At 44.3% G+C, this 25695-nt stretch overlaps 1 protein-coding gene across 1 annotated transcript in view; it reads left to right on the forward strand.

Annotated features, from left to right (window-relative positions):
- The window catches only part of MBD2 (methyl-CpG binding domain protein 2), a 73083-nt gene extending 48611 nt beyond the window's left edge, over positions 1-24472 (forward strand). The window contains exons 4-7 of the mRNA XM_063128247.1: positions 1941-2031; positions 2980-3157; positions 20343-20487; positions 23411-24472. Coding sequence (XP_062984317.1) covers positions 1941-2031; positions 2980-3157; positions 20343-20472 — 399 coding nt within the window. The 3' untranslated portion in view covers positions 20473-20487; positions 23411-24472. The remainder of the gene's footprint in view (positions 1-1940; positions 2032-2979; positions 3158-20342; positions 20488-23410) is intronic.
- Positions 24473-25695: the final 1223 nt, after the last annotated feature.

The raw sequence follows: 25695 nt of genomic DNA on the forward strand, positions 1-25695 counted from the left end.
CTACAGCAGGAGAGGAAGGGTTATATTTAACAAGGCATCTAGCTTGGCGATCAGTGGCCTGTCTTTAAAACTCCCCATTTAGTTTGAACATGGAGCTGAGAGTAGCACAGGCATATTGAGAGCAGCCAAGCACTCGAGCTGACTAAAATTAAAACTCCAGGTTATTAATTATGAAAGAGCACTTGAAGTAGCAAAAGGGAGGCGTAAAGGCGTGTGTGTGTATATGTAAAGGCGTGCATATATGTATGAAAGAGGAACAGAGAGGTTGAATCGTTTTGCCTAAGTTTCATGTAGGCGAAACGAGCTCTTGCGCTTAACATTTAGCTACACTGGAGCAGGCGGCGGAAAATCTGTCCTGCATGAATCCCATTTGAATGAACGGAAGGCCTTTGCGTTCTTGGGCAACCGCCGTTCGTTTCGCGGGACTGATGCGGGAGAACTTTCCAATGGATCATTTCTATTTAGTAGAAAAGCTTCAGCAAGACCCGGCATGCAGCATCTGCCCTGGCAGTGAACGTAGTTTTTTTTGAATTGATGCTTTGTTTTCATATTCTTCAGTGTGGTCATGGAGGCAGGGACACAGTGCCGGCAAATTTTTACTCCTCCCCCAGAATTCCCTGTTTCCTCTGAGCTTAGCTGTGATCTTCACAGTAGCTGGGTGGGGGAAATTTTCTCAGCAACAAGATTGTTCCCTGTTGCAATGCAACGTATTTGGGGAGGTGGGAGTACATGGTTGAGAATGGGCAATTCAGACCCGCTATACCTGATGGACCACAATACCTGATGGAACGCCTCTCCCGACATGAACCTACCCGTACACTACGCTCAACATCTAAGGTCCTCCTCCAGGTGCCTACTCCGAGGGAAGCTCAGAGAAGGGCAACAAGGGAGAGGGCCTTTTCAGTGGTGGCCCCCCAATTATGGAGGGCCACCACTCTCCCACACTAGAGGCCTTCAAGAGGCAGCTGGACAAGCATCTGTCTGGGATGCTTTAGGGTGGATTCCTGCACAGGGGGTTGGACTCGATGGCCTTGTAGGCCCCTTCCAACTCTGCTATTCTATGATTCTATGATTCTATGATCTCCCTGACAAGGCTCGCCTGGCACCAACATGGTTATCTTTTTGGTGCCAGGGCAAGATTTTTCTCCCAGGCATTTAATAGCATATGTTAAAAAAATTTTAACTGACCCCAGAATAATTGGTTTTTAAAATGGATATTGTCTGTTTTTATGCTTTTAAATTTTGTATATTTGTTTTTAATTTCTCCTGTTTTAATCTTTGGCATTTAGGGTGTGCATGTGTGTGTGTGGGTGGGGGTGGGGGAGTTGGGGACCTGCTCCTTCCTGTTGCTGACTTGTCTATCTGCAAGCATTCCAGTGTTTTTGTAGTACAGGGGTGGGCAACCTGTAGGACAAGGATTTGGAGGGCCACAACTCCCATAATTCTTTTCCATGCTGACCAAGGCTGATGGGAGTTGTAGGCCAAAACATCAGGAGAGCCACACGTTGCTCACCCCTTTTGTAGCAGGATAAAGTTAATGCTTATTTATTTATTTATTTATTACATTTCTATACTGCCCAATAGCCAGAGCTTTCTGGGCGGTTCACAAAAATTAACAAAAATTATGCTTAATATAATGAATCTCTGGTCTTCTTTTTTATTATTATTATTATTATTATTATTATTATTATTATTATTTATTTATATAGCACTATCAATGCACATGGTGCTGTACAGAGTAAAACAGTAAATAGCAAGGCCCTGCCGCATAGGCTTACATTCTAATAAAATAATAGTAAAGCAATAAGGAGGGGAAGAGAATGGAAACAGGCACAGGGTAGGGTAAAACTAACCAAAGCATTCTGAAATGCTTTGGCATTCGAAATGTTCCTGTTTTTTTAAATATATGTATATATTAATCAGGCCCTTCAATCTTTCAGCTTTTCTGGGAGAAGAGGCTGCAAGGCTTAAGTGCATCCGATGTGAGTGAGCAGATCATAAAATCGATGGAGCTGCCTAAAGGCCTTCAAGGTACGCTTTGCCTCGGTGACATTTAATGCGCTCTAATAAATCGGTGATTCTCAAACTGGGTTCCCTTGAAATGGCTCATACATGCATCTCCATCCCTTGACTTGGAGGTGATTGTGTGAATGGAACCTAGTAAAAAGTGTGTTTGTGCATGATGATATGTGTGTGATGATTCTTTCTGTAGCGTATGATCTGTGAGGGCCTCATTCATGTATGCAAGTCATCACTTGATACTGTAGCTATCTGGTGTTGAACATGCATATGTGAGCCAGTCCATAAGAATTAGGGCTGAGCTTTGCCTTGGTTCCGAAGCCTGAATCTGAATTGAAGTGGGCCGATTCGGCCTACCTCGGCCCGAATCTGGTTTGGGACCAGGTTGAGCTACCTTGGACCGAAGCAGCTGAACCACTTTGGGCTGATTTGGTCCAATGGCCAGCCGCTGCCCCCTGCCTGCTCGCCCGTCTGCAGGACTTATCTGAGGCCTCTGCGCACGATGGCGAGCCGCACGGCCTCCTCTCTGAACTGCTGTAGATTTAGTGTTGTAAACTATGGCAGCCAGAAATAGCCATTTTCTCAGAACAATGTGGATGGCTGCCTCCTGGGTGCTCAACCCGCAGGTTTGCAAATGTACTGCAGGCGACCCACTAGTTCCGGGAATGGCAGACATGGGGGAGTCCATCAGATTCCCGGGCCCAGTTGGGCACCCGCGAAATCCCTAGGAAAAAAAGGACATGTGAGGAAAAAGTGATTTTAACTAATGTATAATGAAATGCAAGGAGTTGGAAACAAATTTAATAATGCATATTTCCCCCCTTGCATATCCTTACCAAAGTATCAACTGTTTGGAAGTTAGGTATGGGAGGTCCTGGCTTTGGGGTCAGAGTCAGGTTTGGCGTCCTTGAATCCTGCTGTGATGACTTTTAATGGGACCATCTTGCCTTCGTATTCTAGGAGTTGGCCCCGGGAACAACGATGACACCCTCCTGTCTGCTGTTGCCAGCGCATTGCACACGAGTTCTGCCCCCATCACGGGACAGCTCTCTGCTGCGGTAGAAAAGAACCCCGCTGTGTGGCTTAACACATCCCAACCTCTCTGCAAAGCCTTCATTGTTACAGATGAGGATATTAGGTGAGTGTTTTTTCCCCCCCGAGGACTTCTTCCCTTCCAATAGAATGCTTATTCTTTGTGACGGATGTAATTCTCTTATTATTAACCAGCAAGTAATCTGTTAAATTGGATACATCCTGTCTTCCATCCTGGGCAGAACTGACGATGCAGTGAAAAGATAAGTCAGTTCAAACCTTGAACAATTTCACAGCACTGTGGTCCTCACTGCGACCTGACTGCCATTGTGAAGGGGCATGGTGAACTCTGGGATGTGTAGTTTTTTCTAGAGCACCTGCAGTTGCAGGAGCCCTTGAATGAACTACATTTCCCAGAGTTCACCATGCCCAGTGTAACTTTGGGTCATGGGGGAGAACTGAGGAGGGGGAGAAAGAGGCAGGAAGGGTGTCCTGCTGCCCCCTCTCCTGCTGAATAGAATGGGGAGAATTTAGCCATGGGGGGTGGCATGAAGGAGGCAGAGACGTGATGGGACTTCCGAGCCCTCAGCTTGGTTTAGGAACTCTTCCAGGACTCTTCTGATTAGCGCCTTCAGAGGACGGATTTTCCTCAGGACCATAACAAGGAAAGGACGGTTAAATCCTCCCTCCATCCCAATAATTTTCACCCCTCTCCAAGCTGATGCCTTTGGAAAATAAACCTCTACTTTTGTTACTGCTGTACTCAAAACCCTGTTGCTCTTTTCTGGTTTGTGATGTTAAATATGCTGTTTTAAAATGCGTTTGATCGTTAGAAATCTTAGTGTAATGCATTGTTTTTAAATACAATTATGTGGTTTCTTGTTTTTGTTAACCTCCTTGATTTCTGTTCTTGGAAATAAGATGGGATGAACATTTTTAAAATAAAGACACATTTAACGTTATGTCTAGTTTGCCCTTGAGCATGAAGAAGTACAATCTTCTCTTGTACTGTTTTAAGCTCTCTTCAGGATAATTCTCTCTTTTCTGATTCAATGTGTTATTTAATGGACAAAGGCTAAATTGCTTGCTTTTTTATACTGAGAAGTTTGAGAAGCAGAGCGAGGGAGAAAATGGGAGTTCCTGACTTCTGCCTGTGTTCTCATATCCCTAGGACAGGCTTGCCAGATGTTTCTTGACCCCGATTCACATGCTAATCTCTAGCCCAGACTGGGGGTGACCACAAAAGACCGAATCGAGAAATGCCAGACATCGCAGGCTGATGCCTGTCTGGACTGTGGCATGAATTGTTCTGCAGAAAGGTGGCTCTTAGGACATTTGCAGCTACGTTGATGCATAACTCTGAGGGTGGATTCCAGGTGCTTCTTACTTCCAGAAACAGGCCCTTCTGTGTGTTACAAGATAATGCTTGTAAAGGAAGGCCTGGCTTTCGCTGATGGGGTGAACCTCTATCTGTGCTGTTCCACTTCAGAGTACAGCGGGGAGGGTGTCTTTATGACAACGCTTCGCTGCTTGGTTCCCATGAAATCCCACAACTTCACAGCTGCGGGGTGGGGACGATAAATCTTGATGGCAGGAGGGAACATGGGCTATCTGGACAGAAAAGCACTGGTGGCCATTCGGCTTATCAAGCCCGCTGCCTTCCCTCTGCCCTGCCTTCCCATGCTTACCTGGACCTACCCTGGACTTTGATCCCTGCCCAGGAACACCCACTAGCTCAACCCAAAGCAAGGCTACCACTGAGAGACAAAGGAAACAACGTGGCGACCTCAGAGCAACCTCAAAAAATCACAGTAAATGGACACTGCGAAAAAGCACAGCTTTGGAGAGAGAAACCTGATGTGGCTGCACGTTGGTGGCTGCGTCATGTAAACAACGCAGCACCACTGTGCAGCCAGAATGGGCTAAACAGGGCATAAAGACAAGCCCCATATGATCAAGTACTCCTCTATGCAAAAGAGTTCTCCGTACATAAAACAAGTCTCTCAGAGAGAAGGGTTCAGGATTAATCTTCCCTTTATGTTCTAGTTTTCTCTAGAATTTTTATTTTATTTTTTAAATGGAGGAAAATTCGATCGCATGGGTCTCCCATCTGCAGTCTGAAGTGGTACGATTTTCCTGCTGCCTATTTACCGCCTCCATGCCAGGCTTTTGCTCATCCCTTCAACACCAGAAATGGTTGTATTCATTTGGTCTGCTGCCCTACATAGACTATGAGCAGGAGTCTGCAGGGTGCAATGGACACCTGGGGGTGGTTAATTCAGGTAGCTGTAGTTATAAGAACTTAAATACCTCCAGAAGGCTGGTGGTTCTGGTTTTGGTGGGGCTGTGAATCTATTCTGGATTCTAGTCAAAACCAGCCTGAGCTCTAAAGGACCTATCCAGATTGAGGAACCTAGTTTGGGACTGCCAGCACCCGGAAGCATTTTTCAGGAAGAACTGCTCTCCTTTTTGCTCCTGTGTTTTCAAGAAAAGGTGCACCCGTTCTCCTCCTGTTTGGCCCCAGATTTCGTAGGATGTAATTTGAGCTTCTGCTGCATCAGCAAGTGATGCACAAAGCTTTGGGAACAGTGCGTTTCTGCTGACACAACAACGTGCAGCCGTGCCGGTTCATAAACAAGGGAGTAAATCAAATGGAGCTATGTTGGCCTAGGCTGTCTGAAATGTGAGCGTGGGCACATTCCCAATAGACGTTTATGTCACGGAGCCCAGCTTCATTATGCCTGCATTGTGTCTTCTCACCCCTCTCTTTAAATGCACAATTTAATAGCTCCAGCATTTACCTGTTGGTTTGGAGGCCCAGTTCATACATTGTGGAAGTGGTATGGGATTCCAGGTGCTCCCAGGGATCCAATTCCAAATTGCTGGATGGGGCAAATTATAAGGTTCTTTTCTATCCCATTGAAAAAATATTGATAAATGGGCTTTGAATCATTATTCATTTGGGACCCAGGTAAATGGTCCCTGGAATATGAGAATTTTGCAGCCTTCCTACAGCTAAGTAGGCATGGATGGTTGACCACGGGGAGAAGTGGAATCCCAGCCAAATGCTTGGGTACAGAGTCCTGTGCAAGAAATAATGGTACACCAACATCTTCAACTTGCTAGCTGTGGCACACGCCTTCTTCTTCTTCTTCTTCTTCTTCTTCTTCTTCTTCTTCTTCTTCTTCTTCTTCTTCTTCTTCTTCCTATTGCATTTATATCTTGCCTTTTCCCCTCCAAGCAACCCAAGGCAGCGTACATAATCCTCCTCTATATTTTATCCTTACAACAACAACCCTGTGAGGTAGGTTGAGCTGAGAGTCTGTAAATGACCCAAATTCACCCAGTGGGTTTCCATGGCCGAGTGGGGACTAGAAGAACCCGGATTTCCCAACTCCCAGTCCGACACTCTAGCCACTACACCACACTGGCTCTTGCAGTGTCTCTTTTTTTTTCCTGCAGTGGGCCTTGGTGCTTTGAAGATCTGAAGCCATTCTAAGACGGGAAACACCCCTATGCCTGTTTTTCACCAGGGAGGTATCCAGGTTCCAAAAGACCAATGCACCGATAGTATTGTGGTTGACAGGCCAAGTGCCAAAATATTGTTAATGGGCAGGTGTAATGAACAAATATACATTGGTTTTCTGGCCCCATAGTATTCTTTATTTATTCTCTCCCCAATGCACCCCACACACTTTCCAGCCAAGATTGACTCCCATAGCGGCTTACAATTAGAAGCCATATCATGGTACAATATAATTAGGGATGTATCAGTCGGTATAAAGTAGTGGAGGCTGTTGGCTCCGATTTCGGTCAGGCTGTGAATCCATTCTGGGTTTCCGTCAGAAACAACCAGTATTCTAAAGCAGCTATCCAAGGTGCTGAACCCAATGGGTTGAGGACGTTGGATAGCTCCATTAGAGTTCTGGCTCGTTCTGACTGAAACCCAGAATGGATTCACAGCCCCACCGAAATCAGAGCCAACATAATGTTTAAAGTCGTTGCAAGTATTAATGTTATAAGATGCCTTGGGGGTGAAAGTTGACTTAGACATTTTCAAAAAATTTTTTTTTAAAAAAACAGCCTCTTCTGCTCTCTAGCAGTTGGTGGCACAGTCTGGATTTCCTGGCTCTTCACTCCAGAGGGAGAAGGAGCTGCAGATGGTTTCGAGGGAGGAGAGGAGAGCTGGCCAACTGGTGAAGATGCCAACCCATAGAAGTATATCTTCTACTGAAGTTCAGTGTTGTCTTTTTCAGCAGAGCAAGCTTTCTGGATTCCCCCTCCTAAACACACACACACACACACACAATCATGGGCTGGCCCAAAACATTTTGCTGCCTAAGACGAAGAACAAGATGGCGCCCACTCCCGTTCCAAGTACAAAAGCTGACTTGACTAGCTTCAAAACTGGAGATGGAACATCTTTCTCCACTGGATCTGAAGGCGGCTGCCTAGCCTTGGGGGCACAGGGGCAGGCATGTGGCCCACAGCTCTTGCCTCCTGCACTTTCCTACCACTTCCCCAGTATCTGAAGCAACTGCCTCACTTTGGCTTGGAAAAGAGGAGGCTAAGGGGAAACATGATAGAAGTGTACAAAATTATGCACGGTGTGGAGGATGTCGATAGGGAGACGTTTTTCTCCTTCTCCCGTAATACTAGGTCATCCCATGAAGCTGATCGGTGGGAGATTCAGGACATATTAAAGGAAGTTCTTCATACAGCGCATAGTTAAACTATGGAATTCCCTGCCACAAGATGTGGCGATGGCCACCCACATGGACAGCTTTAAAAAGGGGTTGGATAAATTCCTGGAGGGAGAAGGCTATCAATGGCGACTAGTCCTGATGGCTATGTGCTACCTCCAGTATCAGAGGCAGTAAGCCTATACACACCAGTTGCTGGGGAACATGGGTAGGAGGGTGCTGTTACACTGTGTCCTGCTTTATGGGTCCCTGGTTGACAGCTGGTTGGCCACTGTGTGAACAGAGTGCTGGACTAGATGGGCCCTTGGTCTGATCCAGCAGGGGTCTTCTGTGGTTCTTGTGTTCTAACGACATGGCCAGACCCCACACGGACGGACACAACCCCTGAATGAGAACTCCTAGTTGCTTTGTATCCGTGCCATAGAAAGTAACACCTTCAAAGCAGAACAGACACATCTAAGAGGTGGGATAACACAGCCACAGCAGATCATGTGGTCATTGCTGTTCTTGGACTGTAGCACTTTAGAGTGCCATAATAGCTGCATTGGGATGGAGGGAAGAGTTCTTGCTTAACCTTTTCCTGACATGCAACTATTTAACATGAAGGGATTTTTTAAATTTTGTAATGGGGAAAGAATGAGAAATGCAGCCACCCATCACACTTGCTGGATGAAGTGGTGCGACCCGAGAGCAGCTTTACTGCATGATCCGGGGTTCGCGTAGACTGGTCTTAGTGCATAACAGTTTCAGAAAAGCCCTTAGAACCTTTTGCTTTATCTTTGGTGAGCCAAGATGGAGGGCAACCTTGGTTGACTAAACAGATTTTAAATGAAATGGGTAAAAGATCTTGTTGAATATTGAGCAGTCCTGGAACTGTTTGAACTCGAGAGAAGAACGCAGCGCCTCGATGTCATAAATCCAAAAATCCTTTTTTCTTTTCCCCTTTGAAAGTTACTCTGGCATAATAGTCCCCACCATCTTTTTAAAGTTCAGGACTAAGCATTTTTTCAGCCTCGTGATGTCTTGAACAATGTAATGGAAGCATAAAAAGTTAACACAGCATGGTTTCCCCCCCTATTATTTCTGCCTCCAGCAGGAGACAGCTAACTCGTAAAAAGAAATGTTCCAGCTTTTTCCTTTTTCTTTTTTGAACAGCTGACATCCCCACAGCCACCAGCGGAGGGCACTCTAAAGCCACAATTCTCCAACTGTCCGTTGGAAAAATAGGGTTTCTAAGGTTTGCTTGCTTCAGAAAGTCATAACCGCTTCCCTATCGTTCCTTTGTCCTCCATGACACACTCCATTTTATCTTATTTTTAATTATGCTATGTTATATTTGCATGGGCCACTGTTTCAGTCAATTGCCTATTGAGAGATCTCAACCCCCCCCCCCCCCCGCACTGTGCTGCTTCTACAAATTAGCATTGGAAATCAAGCTGAACATTTTAATGGGAACGTCATTTGCTTCAGGCCTGGAGTTCTTATTCAATTTGTAATAGTGCGTTTTCACTTAGAAGTAGTTCTCCAAGCAAAAATCGGACGCCATCTTGGTTTTACAGTGTGGAGCTCTTCTCTTTGGCGAAATTCGTGCGACAGAAACGAGCTCTATCCAGGTGTTCTTTTAACGCAGCCTTCCTCAACCTGGGGCGCTCCAGATGTGATGCAGTCCAACACATCTGGAGCGCCCCAGGTTGAGGAAGGCTTTCGGGTTCAGCAAATCTTCGAGGAGGGGTGGGGGCTCCATCACCCCCGCTCCATCATTGCATTTGTCCCCTTCGACTCGTGGAGGGCGACTTTCTGAAGAGAAGGGCCTACTGTATAGGGTGACCATATGAAAAAGAGGACAGGGATCCTGTATCTTTAACAGTTGCATAGAAAAGGGAAATTGAGCTATACTAGAGTGACCAGATTTAAAGAGGGCAGGACACCTGCAGCTTTAACTGTGGTGATGAAAAGGAAATTTCATCAGGTTCTTCGTATATACAAATGGCACCTGCTGAAATTCCCTTTTCAATGCAACTGTTAAAGATACAGGAGCCCTGTCCTCCTTTTCATATGGTCACCCTACTACTGTATCTCTGAGGGTTCCCCACACAAGCCAGAATATTGGGAAATCTGCATTCTGGTTCAAGTGGAGAGCCTTGATGGAAGCAGGTGGGTTTCTTCTTCAGACAGTCGCCTCCCATGAGTAGATGGGGACAAATGTGATGTTGGATGCAGCTGGGGCTTGAACATTTGCTCCCCTCCTAATGTAGGGTGACCATATGAAAAGGAGGACAGGGCTCCTGTATCTTTAACAGTTGCATAGAGAAAGGAATTTCAGCAGGTGTCATTTGTATATATGGAGAACCTAGTGAAATTCCCTCTTCGTCACAACAGTTAAAGTGCAGGAGCTCTACTAGAGTGACCAGATTTAAAAGAGGGCAGGGCACCTGCAGCTTTCACTGTTGTGATGAAGAGGGAATTTCACCAGGTTCTCCATATATACAAATGACACCCGCTGAAATTCCCTTTTCAATGCAAATGTTAAAGATACAGGAGCCCTGTCCTTTTCATATGGTCACCCTATCTAATGGGGACAGCAGACACACGAGAAGCCCTGAATAGAGCTTTAGCTCAGTTTCAGTCACAATTGTGGGGGAAACCCTTGTGCTGTTTCTCCAAAAGATCTTTCCATTCTCAGTCAGAAGAAGACCTATACACTTCCTTTGGGAGAAGGCCTGAACAGGGCTTTAGTTGTGTACGGTCTAAGTCACAATTGTGGGGAAACCGTTGTGCTGCTTCTCCAAAGGATCTTTCCATTCTCACTCAGAAGAAGACCTATACGCTTCCCTTAGGACGCTTTGGAATACCTGGGGGGCACTGCCAACTCCCATACCAGCCTGTCCATTTCCTGAGATCAAGGGCCTCTGCCCTTCTGTGCGTCCCACCAAGAGAGAGTCACCAAGAGACGAGGCCTACTTGGTGGTTGCACCAACATTGTGGAACACTTTGCCTCACAAGGCCCCGTAGGCCCCGTTCAGACAACACGCTAAACCACGCTGCTTAACCACAAAATGGTTAAGCCTATCTCTGCTATCTCCACAATCGCCATTCAGAAATATAACATTTGGAAGAACCTAGAGAAGGTGCTGAACTCTGAAGAATGACAACTAGAACTGAGCCAAAATTTCTCAGAACGCATGTTCCTCAGAAAAGTCGTGAGGTTTTTCTTTTCTTAACCACTAGAAATAAAAGGAAACTTTTACTGTTTTACTCTGTACAGCACCATGTACATTGATGGTGCTATATAAATAAATAAATAATAATAATAATAATAACTTTGCAGAAATTTCTCTAAATTTTCTTTTTCTTTCTTTTTTTGTGTGATAGCTGCATTCACTTTCCCACCCCCTAGGTATACGAGGTATTGCAAACGATGCAACATGTAGGCCAGGCTGCCAATGCAGTTAGAATCATAGAATCATAGAATAGCAGAGTTGGAAGGGGCCTACAAGGCCATCGAGTCCAACCCCCTGCTCAATGCAGTTGACGCTGTTGCCACTTGCAATGGCAGGGCAAAACAAACAACCCACAAACACACCACACAAACACACACACACACTTTAGGCAAAAAAGAAAGAAGCTGTTCTTCAAATACTTGAAAGGTTGTCACACAGAGGAAGGCCAGGATCTCTTCTCGATCGTTCCAGAGTGCAGGACACGGAATAATGAGCTCAAGTTACAGGAAGCCAGATTCTGCCTGGACTGTTAGAGCAGTATGACAATGGGACCAATGATCTAGGGAGGTGGTGGGCTCTTCCACATTAGAGGCCTTCAAGAGGCAGCTGGGCAGCCATCTGTCAGGGATAATAATAATAATAATAATAATAATAATAATAATAATAATAATAATAATAATAATAATAATAATATTTCTTACCTGCCTCTCCCATTGGACCGAGGCAGGAAACAACAGCAAGCATAAAACACATAAAATACTGATTTAAAACATGGCATACACTGTTTAAAAACATCCTAAAAGCATCCTAAAAACATACTAAAAATATCCTAAAATGCTTTAAGGTGGATTTCTGCATTGAGCAGGGGGTTGGACTCGATGGCCTTATAGGAGCCTTCCAACTCTACTATTCTATTATTCTACAACCCTTGCCAATGGTGAAGCCTACTTATGAAAAAACATTGGAGAATCTCTCCTCCCCATGGTGAAGTTTGGAGGCCACTTGCACACAGCTATACCACATATTTTCTACTCTCTCTCTCTCTCTCTCTCTCTCACACACACACACACACACACACAAACACACACACAGAGGTGAGAGAGAGAGAGATGTTTACTGAAAGCTTACTCTATAAATGCCAGTGGATGATTTGATAACATTCTCTCTCTCTCTCTCTCTCTCTCTCTCTCTCTCTCTCTCTCTCTCTCTCTGTTTTTAAAGCAGCGCCTGCCAGCTCTTCCATATTCACAGAATACCTTTTTTTGAGCTCCCTGACCTGTACTTTGTAAAACGATCCGTGCATTGCCCGTGTGTTGCTTTAAAATAAATCTCATTCATCAGCGTTGACATTGCTGCCCCCCAACACTACTAAAGCCTGACCCAGTGTGTTGTACTGAATGGAAAGATAAAGGAAAAGATCTGTAAACAGCAACATAAAGCATCTTTATTGTTTAGTGAGATTTTTTTTTACCCCACCAGGCATGTTTGTAGCCTTGGTGTGAACTTGATGCAAGAGTTTTAAAATAAACCAAAAAGGCATGCTAGCGTCCTATCTGTGATAAAGACATAGAGCTTTAAAGGCATTATTTATTTACTAGCTGTACCCTGCCACGCGTTGCTGTGGCTCAGTCTGGTTAAATTGAAAAGAAAGAAAAGACAAAGCGGATGTTTCTAATATGTTTAATTTCACAATGCTTGTGGATATACAATATTTTTATTTGTTCCATTGTCTGTGTAGATATAGAGATTGTCTGGTTTGCCGACTCTAGAACACGCAACATATAATTGTCCATGTGAGAAGCAATCTGTGTCTAGATCTAAACCGCACAATTCTAAAGATTGGCCCTGAGCTTTGTTGATGGTGATTGCAAACGCCAATCGAATTGGGAATTGCAATCTCTTAAATTGAAATGGCATATCTGTTGGAATCATAGGAATGCGAGAAATGAGGACATCTTCACCTTTGAAAGGTCCTGTCAAGATTGATCTCCGACTATAACAATTGCCACTTCGTCTATAGTTGGAGCATTGAATCTTCGCACATGTTCTCCAGCAGGCGTTTTGTCAGCATGAATAACAATCTTGTGCGTATCAGATGGCATCATGTCAATTGCTGTTTTGAACAAATGTACTAAATTGTTTTTTTCGTGAAGTAGCTGTAGCAGTTTTGAAACGATGGACCTTTTTATGCCGGTATAAATTCCGCAGCATGCATTCAATTCATCATTGCCATCACCAATGAAATACATTTGTAGGAATTTATGTTGACTATCTTGAAACGGAAGGAAGGAGCCGGCTTTATGATAAATTTGTCCTTTGACTTTGAAAGTTGGCATAAATGGAGCTGTGATGATTTCTGCGCCGAACGACGTCATTTGGAAGCATGAGTTGTATTTCCTGATGTTAGATAGGAAATGCTTTGATTCTGCGGTATATCCGGCAAGCAAAGTTTGTAATGGCTCTGGTGGTCCTCCAAGTTGAGGCAGTTTAATTTTTCCAGCAGCGCAACACATTCCTTTTGTTTCTCCATTAAATTTAAGAGCCCTGCAATAAGGACACACTTCAGTCACAGTGCCGATGAGAACATGCCGCCTCAAACTATAACCATCAGCTGGGTTGTACCAGAATGCAAGGCGATTGTAATCATGTGATTGTTTACCACGGAGTCGTGTTTGACGCTGATGTGCTGTTTCTCGTTGACGTCTTTCAGCCGCTCTCAGCCTGTCGCGTTCATTCTGTTGAGAACAAAGCAGATCTGAAGCTGTAGAATGCGATTGCCGTGCTCGCAACCGTGCATCCTCAAGTCTGGCTGAACGTTGCTTGGCTGGTTTCTTGGCACGTATTTGAGGCATTCTTTTTCTTTTTTTCTCGTTTGTTGATGCCCGTACTTCCTCAGTCTGATTTGCAATTTCTCGTCGCAGTGCTTCCGCTCCGCGAGTACAACGACTTAAGTGTGATCTTCTGTGAGGCATTATTTGGATGAAGTAAAGCAAATTGTTTGGTTTTTTAAAAAAGATGTTTTTATGGTGAGGAGGTTAGCGGAAACTCCTGGCAGTTACCTTTCTTCAGAACATGTAACTGTCACAGGTGTGACATCTATATTCACTCAGCCAATTGTGAGAGAACATGCAAATAAGAGAGAAGGCAGAGGCAGCGGATTGGCCTACTGTTTGGTGATGTCACAATGATCAGCAGGACTGGTTTTGAGGAGGCCTATTTCTTCGATTTTAAGACAAACCTTTGACCCCATAGAGAACATAGTTACATAACAACGCTCGCGTATTCGAACGCAACGCTGTGTCAAAATTTCAAAGCAATTGGTGAAGAACTTTTGGAGATATAAAAGCATGTTTTTACGGTGAGGAGGTTACTGGAAACTCCTGGCAGTTACCTTTCTTCAGAACGTGTAACTGTCACAGGTGTGACATCTATATTCATTCAGCCAATTGCGAGAGTACATGCAAATAGGAGAGGAGGCAGAGGCAGCGGATTGGCCTACTGGTTGGTGATGTCACAATGATCAGCAGGACTGGTTTTGAGGAGGCCTATTTCTTCGATTTTAAGACAAACCTTTGACCCCATAGAGAACATAGTTACATAACAACGCTCGCGTATTTGAACGCAACGCTGTGTCAAAATTTCAAAGCAATCGGTGAAGAACTTTCGGAGATATAATGACAGTAACGAACGGTCTTTTTCATTTTTATTTATATAGATAGATGGTATCACTGACCCTATGTCAGGTAATACCGCAGAGTAATTACTATCTAATTTCTTTCTTTTTATTAGCATCCATATCAAACTAGTCAATGATTATTACCTTTGTTCTACTAATGTTAATGATTTTAAAAACACTTGCCCCACTCATTCCAGTACACTGGTGCTCTCCCCCCCCCCACCAAATGGTGGAGAATATTTGGAGAGAATTCTGCAAAGCGGCCTTTTTCATGGCAGATGTGAGAGAGAAATCCCAGACTTTTTTTCCTCAGACATTTTGGTTCCATCCTAGTAAAACCAGATCCGCATTTGTTTTCTGTTTAAAAAGCCCCTTAGGTGTCATTCTATACTCTCTGGATGGTTCACAAAAATCAAAACCATAAGTACAATTTAAAATAGAAAACTTAAACCATAATGTAAAAACACAATAGAAAAATACAATAGAAAAATTACAACCAGGATAAAACTGAGCAGCAGTACAAAGATTTAAAATACAGATTTAAAACAGGAATGTTAAAAGACTAAGGTGATAAAATGTTAAAATACTGGGAAAATAAAAAGGTCGAAAGAGTATAACGCAGGTGCCAGGTGAACCTCTCTAGGGAGCTCATTCCAAAGCCGAGGTGCCACAGCAGAGAAGGTCCTCCTCCTGGTAGCCACCTGACTATACGGTGAGCCAAACCTGACTACGCTTTTGCAGTGTAAATGTATTTTTATTTATTTATTTATTTATTACACATATATACCGCCCCCATAGCCAGAGTTCTCTAAAATATGTTTGGGTGGGTGGGTGTGTTTTGAGTGGTATTTGAGAAATCATATTTGCAGTGCTGTGTGTAAGAGGACCGTGAGTTAACTTTAATAACAGAATAGTTGCACAGGAAATTAAAGAGCTTTGAAAACAACGGTAAGGCTTAACCAGGCAAGTCTGAAAAGCAACTCAGTTCCTCATACTTCTGGACCAAGCTAGTTGGTGGCATTTTATAGCAAGTAATGAGTGTGAGGATGAAATCTGGCCATCAGCCCCAGGGAATTGGTGATTCTTGAGATTTTCCCATAAATGCTAGAATGATAAATGACAGTTTCCACAGATCTCATAAAACAGGGTTTGGCAGAACGTAGATCTGGATCTACCGGTAGATCGCTGGATGATTCCCTGTATGTTGGCAAGGGTTTGTGACTCCCAGTTCTCAAACTTTTTAAAAATGTTATTTTTATTGTGTTTTTAAATTACATGTTTACAATATCAGTGAGTATAGAGAAAAAATTACAACTCTTTCAGATAGCAAAAAAAGTTATTTAATAGCAGCAGTAACAAAATGACTTGTCTTCCACCCTAAATCATACTGCTGAAATGAAGAAAGTTTGGGTTGTACAGGAACACAGTGTGCCTAGGAACCTGCCTTATACCATGGGTCCATCAAGCCAGTATTGTTGACACTGACTGGCAGAGGCCCTCCAGGCCTTTTTCAGGCCTATGTTGAGAAGCGGGGTATTGAACATGGGAACTTCTGCATGCAAAGCACGTACTCTACCACTGGGCCATGTCACTTCCAAGGACAGGAAGCTCTGTTCCGTTCTTGTACTTAAAACATATTGCTGGGCACAAAAATATTTCATTCCAAGCGTATGCCTTTTGCACCAGCTTCCGTTTGGTGGATCTCAGGGTTCTACTCAAAAAGAAAGTAGACCCTACCAGAATAGAAGAACATAAGAAGAGCCCTGCTGGATCAGACCAAGGGTCCATCTAGTCCAGCACTCTGTTCACATAGTGACCAACCAGCTGTCAACCAGGGACCCACAAGCAGGACACGGTGCAAAAGCACCCTCCTGCCCATGTTCCCCAGCAACTTGTATACAGAAGCATCCTACCTCTGATACTGGAGGTAGCACATAGCCATCAGGGCTAGTAGCCATTGACAGCCATCCTTGCCTCCCCATGACCTAAAATGTTATGTAAGGTTGTCACCCACTTCAAGAAATTTTAGTTGATGGGTTGTATGAGTTTTAATTGCTTTTAAGCAATCTAGGGGGATTCTACACGTCGTACTGAGGGTGCTTCCATGCCCCGCCTCCGACCCGGCCGGCGAGGAAGTAGGTGGGTGGCGGCAGCGGCAAGGACGCCTCTTCCTCATCTCTTCTCCAGGCAAGCTACACGATCGCTTTGGGGGCGCACTGGGGGCGCATGGAAGCGCCCTCAGTACGACGTGTGGAATCCCCCCTAGTTCATATGGAACTTTTTGCAGTTTTATAAAATAATGGCCCAAATCCAGAGAAAGTTAGTCTCACTTAAATCCTATGGAAACCAATGCGACAAATTAATTGCAGCTCATTTATGTCCCATTCATTTCAGTGGGGTCTTTGTAGGACTACCTTTCTTGGGATTTTGGTCAATAATTGGGGTGGGAGGATGATAGGCATGTATGGCTCAGCAGGCACCATTTTAGGGCCAAGCCAATGCATAGCGTGTTGCAAGATCTTCATTTTAAGTTTAATTCCTGTTGGAGGCAATTCTTACTAGGAACACAGCACTCAGGTAAGGAAGGTGTGTCTCTTCATTTCCCAACTACAGTCAGAATGAAAATCTCCCCTTGTATGGCCAGGAACTTTGGGGGATAACGTTCTGATCAGTGCAATGGGGCCTTCCCCCCACCCTAATCCTCCTAGTCATACGTTGGTGAATGAGGCTGGGGTGTGTGATTTTCAATCTGATAGCAGTTGGTCTATTAAGAAGTAATCCTCCCCTCCTTATGTGCTGCATTCTCAGTAAAAACTCTCCTCCCCAACTCCTGCCCACACCCACACCCACTTGTAATTAAAGAAAAAAACCAAAGATGTAGCTACGCACTACTCATCTAGCCCTTTAGAAGAGACATTCCCTGCTGTCTGAGAGTATCTTCAAAGCTGACACCTGTCATCCGCTGCTTTTACAAGTACTTAGATTAATTAACTTTTCCTTTAAAAACGTGTTGTCAGCTCGATAGGGAGTGCTCTTTTTTTAAGTCCGTCAAAACGATTTTAATTGTTTAAGGGCACAATCCTATGCATGTTTAGACAGAAAAAAGGGCCCACAGCTCCTCAACATACCTATGATTGTGCCTTAATTTAACCGGTTAATTTGGCCTTCCCCAAGCTGGTGCCTGACAGATATCCTGGACTCCAAATCCCAGCATCCCCCAGCTACTATATTAAGCATTACTGTTAAATGTCAACAACCACAGGGTTTCCAATACTTAATTGGTAGCATTAGGTAGATGGACAGATACCCAGAGAGTCTGCTGAAACAAGCCTGCACATTGTTTTAACTGGTTTTACTTTGCTTTTAAATATACTATACTGGTTTTAGCTTGATTAACGGTTCAATTTGTTTTTAGCTGTGTATATTTATTGTTTTATATTGTTGTATAATTTTATCTGTATGCCACCCTGAGTTCCCAGTGATATAGAGCAGGACACAAATGTTTTAATAAATAAATAAGTGCTGAGCCCAAATTCTCATAAATTTCAGGGTGGGTAGGAGTGAAGTTTGGATTAACTTTCATGGGCTGGGCCATTTCTGAAGATTTTCAGGTGGCAGGTTTTCTTTCCTTTTCTTTTGGCCATCTGCTCTTTAAAGGTAAGACCGCCAACCCGAAATTCTAAGAATTTCCTCCGTGCAAAAGTTGTTAAGTATCTTCCCCCAACCATTTGTGGGCAGGGGGAAAATGATTCTATGACTGTGGATGGTGGTGTTAGTATTCAGCTTAGCGTTAGCTGAAATACTTTCTTCTCAGCCCTAAATCCTTGTTCAGAGTTTGTCAGTGGGATCAATGGATGTCACTGAGATCAGGGCTGGTGTCAGACTATTTTGTGCCCTAGGCAAGACGAGCTACTTGCACACCCACACCCACACCCACACTTTGCCAACTTCAATTCAGTTGTTTAAGAAGAGTTTCTGAACTACTATATCTTCCTTTTATTTTGTTTTTTCTTAAAACAGCTAATTTGTATAAAACTGTGACCCTTAAAGGGCAGTACTGTGCCCCTTTGAGGTCTGTGCCCTAGGCGGCTGCCTAGTTCGCCTAATGGTAGTGCCGGCCCTGACTGAGATGAATGGTGGGCCAATAACGAGCTACCTGCAAAGAGCCTCATTAAAATAATCTCATAATTTGCCACAGCAACGAGTGCAGATTTTAATTTCTAACAAGAAAGGTTGTATGCAGGTAGTTTTCTTCTCTTGCCCCCCTCCCCCCCACCATCAGGTGTTGACACTGCACCAGACTCGGCTGTAGACCTTTTGAGGCCTCTCTTCCCCATCCAAGCAAGGCCTCATCAGTCACCGGGCAGGCAAATTCCGACAGGTTCATTGGATTGGGATAGATCTTTTCTCATCGCTAAGAGCTGAGAGTGCGCTCTGCTCTACTCAGTGCAGGACCACCCTCATGCATGTCCGCATTGCTGTCTCTGTCACCTGTGCATTGCATTTCCCCTCAACCTCCAGTTCCTGTGCAGTGCACCACTGCAGCTAGCCAATCACATTAGTCCTTGACTCTTGGGCTTCTGCCCCACTATAGCTAATTGGCTGATGGCTCCTGCGTTCTCCTCCCCTCCCACCTTATAGTTGATGAGCCCTGAGGCCTCCTCCAGTAGCCCAGATCACAGCAGCCCACTCGCTGCTAAAGCAAATAACGGAAAGCTAGAGAGCCCCTGTTGAGAGTGAGTAGCAGCTGCACAAAGAGAGAGAGAGAGGCAAAGAGAATGTATGACACAGAGAGAGATGCTGCGTTCGGACTACACAATAGTCAATGGTGGGTTAATAGTCAACTCCAGGGTTGATTATAGAGGGGGTACTCTCCACACAACATGTTCCTACACAACTGTGGAGTGGCTGGGGCTGGCGTTGAGTGGACTAATAGTCAACCCAGAATTTGACTGACACACAGTCCCCGTCCCTCTCCCCACCCTCCATCATCCCTCAGTCCTCCCGGTGCTATCCCAGCAGCATCTAGGGAGTTGAGCTGGCTGTAGCAGAGCAGCCGGCATGGTTTTGGCCACTCTTGCCCAGGAACTCTGTAGCCAGCTAAGATAGTCAACTCAACCCTGCAAAATAGTCCACGGAGCCTGACAAGCAGCTCGCTAACCAATGGTTGTGCCAATAGTCAACTCCATTGGTTGTTTTGAGGAAATAGTCAACCATGTGGTGGTTTTCGCCTGACAGATGACACAATCACCAACCACTGACTAATCCACTAATGGTTGACTACTTAGACCACCGCTGGTTATTGTGTTGTCCAAACTGAGGCGCACAGAGAGAGAGAGAGAGAGGGAGAGAGAGAGAGAGAGAGGCAGAGAGGGGGCACTTTAGGTGATTGGGAGCTGCAGCTGGCCTGTGGACCTTGCAATGAAGAACATTGACATAGAGGGATATAAACTTGGGTTCTTTTAGGGAAACTTCCTATTCTTAGTAAAAGTCATCCATGTACTAATCATACATGCCTTGGTTCCCAGCATGCAGGTTCTCATTTGTCAATTATGGTATTTCAGCCTGTAGGTTCTTAATGCTTTTCCTGGATAATTTTGTCCTGCTGATTTCAATGATCCATTTTCTTAAGCCATTTTTAAATGGGAGAGAAGGTGTCTCAATGGTAGCTTTCTGGATTATTCTCCACAGAAAACAAGAGGAGCGAGTGCAGCAGGTACGCAAAAAACTGGAGGAGGCACTAATGGCAGACATCTTGTCACGAGCCTCAGACACGCCTGACTTGGATGAGGTTGAGATGGACAATGGAGAAGAAGCATAAGAATCAAAGAATCAGGTACAGTCCGAGCTTCCGAAGGAAACTTTGGGGAATGTATGTATTATTAGCAATGGTTCATTAGCAATGGTTGCTGCTGCTGCTGCCATTAAGTATGGAATGCTAGCAATTTGTTTAAGTACCATATAGAAAAGAGATGTGACCTGGACCCTCTCTTCAGGGTTTGCAGAGTGAGAGAGAGAGAGAGAATGGCCCTGTTCAGAAGACACCTTAAACCACAGCTTTTACCACGGTGGTTAAGCCAGAAAGCCAGGCCGTGTTCAGAAGACACCTTAAACCATGTCTTTAACCATGGTGCATAAAGCTTTTTGCCTTAGTCACTGTGGTTAAAGCCATGGTTTAAAGTGTCTTCTGAACACAGCCCAATTTTCTGGCTTAACCACCGCTGATAAAGCTGTGGTTTAAGATGTCTTCTGAATGGAGCCAGAGAGAGAGAGAGAGAGAGGCAAAAAATGAAGAGAAGGAATAGATCTTGATAAAGGATTATCAAGGGGCCAGGGTGGGCGGTAAGTTCTCCTTTACACTGCTGAGAGCAGTTTTTAGATGTCCTACGGCTGTGCCGGAACAGCAGCTGCAGTTTCTTTGTATCTTCTATTCCCTGTACCACAGTGTCACATCAGATATACTGCCTCAAATTTCCCTTGCTTCAGAGATGCACCAGTTGCTGCTTTGGGAGCTGGTACATTTCCATGGCGTGGGAGGTGTTGGGAGTTTTTATTCCTGACGCCGCTATGAAGGAACGGAATGGATGGGGAACTTGTACTGTTCGTTGCTGTGGCTCAAAAAGCCTTTGGATTGTGTAGTGGGTTGGTTGGTTGTTCCTCACCCCGCCCCCACAGTGTATGATTGGCAGTTTAGAACAGGTGAGTCTGCAGGGCTGCGTTAGTACCTGTGAACAGCTGCTACTATTTGCACCTGCCAGCGGTGGCATCCCGGGATGCGTGGGGTGGGTGGGGCTGAACTACATTTCCCATGTGCTTTTGGTGCTCACACATAGTTTGATCACTTGTACGGAGTGTTATGGTTTCTTTGAATCATGGGTTTCTGGTGCAGGATGGAGGGAGAGTATCTCTTACCAAGCAATTATGCAAGTGCTGTGCTAATAAAGAACTAAATCATACCCATGCAACAGTGGAGGCTGGTGGCTCCGATGTCAGTGGGGCGGTGGATCCGCTCCAGACTTAGTCAGAACCACTCAGTACTCTAAAGGAGCTACCCAAGGTGCTCTGCAAGGTGCTTAGAAACAGCCAAGAGGGGAATTGCTGTAAGGATGTGGGTGTCCCTTGTTGGCTTAGGATATGGGAGCCTGGCAAGAGGGGGTCCACTTTTTATTTCAGGTGGGGTGGGAGTGTCTCCCCAACGTCCAGAAACTGAAAGTTTCTCATTATGAGATTAAGGCCTAATTTTCACCAAGCAGGATATTGCACTATGAAAGCGGGATATAAAAGGCAGGAGCCACACCAAGCAGGATATAGCACTATGGTCTGTGTCAATGGGCCCCAACAGTTGTCAGCGGACTTCAATACCGCTACAAAGCAGTAGTGTGGCTCCTGCCTTTTATATACCGCTTTCGTAGTGCAATATCTACGTACTGCTTAGTGTAGATTAGGCCTAAGTCGACATTCATTTTGAACTACATTTTGAATATAAACAGTGCGCCCCTTTTTCCTTTCACCCACTCTAAAATGTGTCTGTTCTGTTCTATGTATCCATTTAAAAATGGGAAGGGATCCCTCTCTGGCAGAGTGCCTTAGCATGGTGATTGGAGAGGGCGGATAGAATTGTTCTTATGATTTATGGCTGGTTCTAGCAAGAGTCCCTGATCAACAACCCTCTATATGATCAGAAGCCTCCAGGAGACTGTAGCTGCTGTTGCTTTTAACAACTGCGACAACAAATTTTATTTATTTTATTTATTTATTACATTTTTATACCGCCCAATAGCCGAAGCTCTCTGGACGGTTCACAAAAATTAAAACCACAATAAAACAACCAACAGGTTAAAAGCACAATTACAAAATTCAGTATAAAAAGCACAACCAGGATAAAACCACACAGCAAAATTGATATAAGATTAAAATACAGAGTTAAAACAGTAAGATTTAAATTTAAGTTAAAATTAAGTGTTAAAATATTGAGAGAATAAAAAGGTCTTCAGCTGGCGACGAAAGTGCAGCACATCTGCACACCCACTCACTAACATAGAAGGGGCCATGCTGGATCACATAGAAGGCCTATCTTGTCCAGCAGTGTCTTCCAATAGTGGCCAACCAGAAACCCAGGGGAAGCCCACAAGTGCAATAGGATACCTTCCACAGGATGCCTTCATTTCTTGCAGTAGAGAGGAATGAAAACACAACCCTCTATATGGTCAGAAGCCTCCCAGTGACTGTAGCTGCTGTTTGCTTTTCGCAGTTGCTACAACCAGCTCTTGAGACCCCCATCTAGCTTTTTCCAAGTGCAGCCCACCTGCACAGCCTCTCAAGAACATAAAAAGACCCAATGCTTCCACAGGGCTTCATTTCTTGCAGTAGAAAGAACCGAGGAAGCTGTTGGGACTTCTTGTTCTTTTCAGTTGCTGTAAGAATTCTTCAGAGGGTGAATGATTGACAGTTCAATCTTATACATGCCTACCCAGCGGTCGGTGTTATTGAGATCTTTGGGGGTTCTTGCCAGGTAACTAGCTATAGGATTGCAGCTTTAGTGAGCCAGTGGTGGGAAGGCAGCAGCACTGAAACACTGCAACAAATGTCAGCGCCAATAAAACTGCTACAGTCACCCTGAGACTTCTGACCTCAAGGTTGTCTTAGGGCTCCTGTATGAATTTCTTACCTAGATTTTAGCTATCCAAATAACAAACGTATAGCATTGCACTGTCATTCTTTCTGCCTGTTTTCCAACTTTTCCTATGTTCTCTTTACAGGTACTTAAAAAAAATACCCCCAGAGGAAATTCTTAGAACCTGGAGGCGCTTTTTTTTGTTTTCCGTTGGTCTTTCTTGATAAGAAGAAAAAAGGACCCGTGCACATTTATATAGCTTTCTAATAGCATTAAAAACCAATGCCTTTTTTTGGCTCTTATTTTTTTGATGTATATATCTTATTAAAAAAAGAGGAAAGAAAGAAAAGAGGAAATGAAAGAAAAAGGAAAAGCTACACTTTATTTTGTGTTTTATGACTTCAAAAGTCTTGTTTTTATTTTTTATTTTTTTTATTTTTTAATGTTAAACATTTCCCTAAGACTGAAGCTCAGCTCTTGATGCCAGGTTGCAATCCTACTGGAACTATATGGCTAGCACTAAACATTAGGGTTGGTTTTCACCCCCTTCCTTTGTGCGTGCGTGTGTGCGTGTGCGTGTGTGTGCTTGTAACAATGGATCAGGCAAACAGAACCTTTTCCCAATTTTTTTTTAAAATAATATTGTGATATGATGTGTTGTACATATATTATATAAGAGATTTTTATACTGGAGTTGAGTGGAAACATCTGTAGATTGACCCATTATCATTCTCTAAAGAGAAATAAATAATTATATGCGGAGCAACTAAATTTTTAGACTGTGGCAGGCTATAATTTAAGGCAGGTCATTGTGCTCACCTACTGCCTTCCAAATCATGCCCAGATCACAACTCTGAGCATTAGGCAGGGAAAACGTCCAGTGAGCAGAGTGTATCTGGGAGACCTGGGTCCAAATTGCTGAACCTGCTGTTGCACTTGTAAGGGCCACGGAAGGGGAGGTGTACGTGTCTCCACCAGAGGCAAGTATTACGTTCAGTGGGAACTGGATGCCCACTGTGATTTGAATAGGGATGCACACCCACGGAACGTGCAAAATCCCCGTGCAAGATTTTGCCATCTCCCTTTCTCTCTCTCTCTCTCTCTTTGCCTCTTTTCTCCCATTTGTAAAATGGGGAAAAAAACATGACCTACCTCACAGGGTTGTTGTGAGGATGAACCTAATAAAGATTGTAAAGCACTTTTCAAATGAAGTGGTCTACACAAATCAGTAGAAGTGGGCAAGTGAAAGGTGATGGACAGTCACTGGTTATGTAGGGAAATACCACGCATAGCTGTGTGGCAAGGCGCTCGCTTGGCACGGAAAAGGTTCCAGGTTCAATTCCCAGTTAAAGGATCACTAGTAGCAGGGAAAGGATGGATTTCTGCCTGACACCTTGGATTCCTGATACCTAGACAATACAAGTCTGACTTGGTCTAAAGTGGCTTCAGATGTTTGTATGCCAGACCAGGGATGGGGAATGTGTGACCCCCCAGATGTTGTTGGGCTGAAAATGCAATCATCCCTCACTATTGGCTATGCTGACTGGGGCTGATGGGTGTTGCAGTCCAATAACTTCTGGAGGGCGACATAAACCCCTCTGCTAAAGGGTCTCAAAATTGCAAATATCACACCTTTTTATTTCACTCCACTTTTTGGATCCCACCCTCTCTTGAAGGCTTGTTGCAGGTAGCAACATATCCTAGCATTTAACCAGGAAAGGAGCAGCCAAACAGTCAAAAGGTTGGCAAATCTCCCATGTAAGGAAGCGCTGAATACCAAAGGCAGTAAGACCAAAGGGGGATATGAGAGACACTTCGACAACTAGGGATGGGTGAATGGGAGACGTTCAAAGCTCGTTGAAATTCTCTGAAAGCTCATTTCACCTCGTTCGTGTTCCAAACACGAGTGTCTTTTTTTTTCCAGTTCAGCAAAATGTACATTTTTGATTGGGGAAAATGGATTTCCCCCGTTGGTGTCAAAATGCAGTTATTTATTTTTTGGGGAGGAGGTGGAATGCACACAAGGGCAAGTGTGCATTTTTGAAAACAAGCACAAGTCTGGGATAGCAAGAAGAAGAAGAAGAAGAAGAAGAAGAAGAAGAAGAAGAAGAATTGGGTTCCTGCTTATGTTCGGGGTTGTGAGAAGGAAATGTTCACATGATTTGTGAACATAAATGAAATGCTTGTATCAAAAACTGAATGGGCTGGAGACAGTGGACTGGAGGGATGGTCAAATTACAGCTTGCAGCCACTCAGGGAAACCTAACAGTCAATTCAGTACTGACAAGATACCAAAAGAAGGTATACCAACCTTTTCCCAGCCTAGTGCCTTCCCAGTGAGTTGGGTATACCTCCCATCTTCCTCAGCCAGCATGTCTTTGGGTAGCCATATTGGCTGGGGATGACAGGACAAATGCATTGGGAGACGTA

Source organism: Elgaria multicarinata, chromosome 6 (assembly GCF_023053635.1).
Source record: "Elgaria multicarinata webbii isolate HBS135686 ecotype San Diego chromosome 6, rElgMul1.1.pri, whole genome shotgun sequence".
Classification (NCBI taxonomy): Eukaryota; Metazoa; Chordata; class Lepidosauria; order Squamata; family Anguidae; genus Elgaria; species Elgaria multicarinata.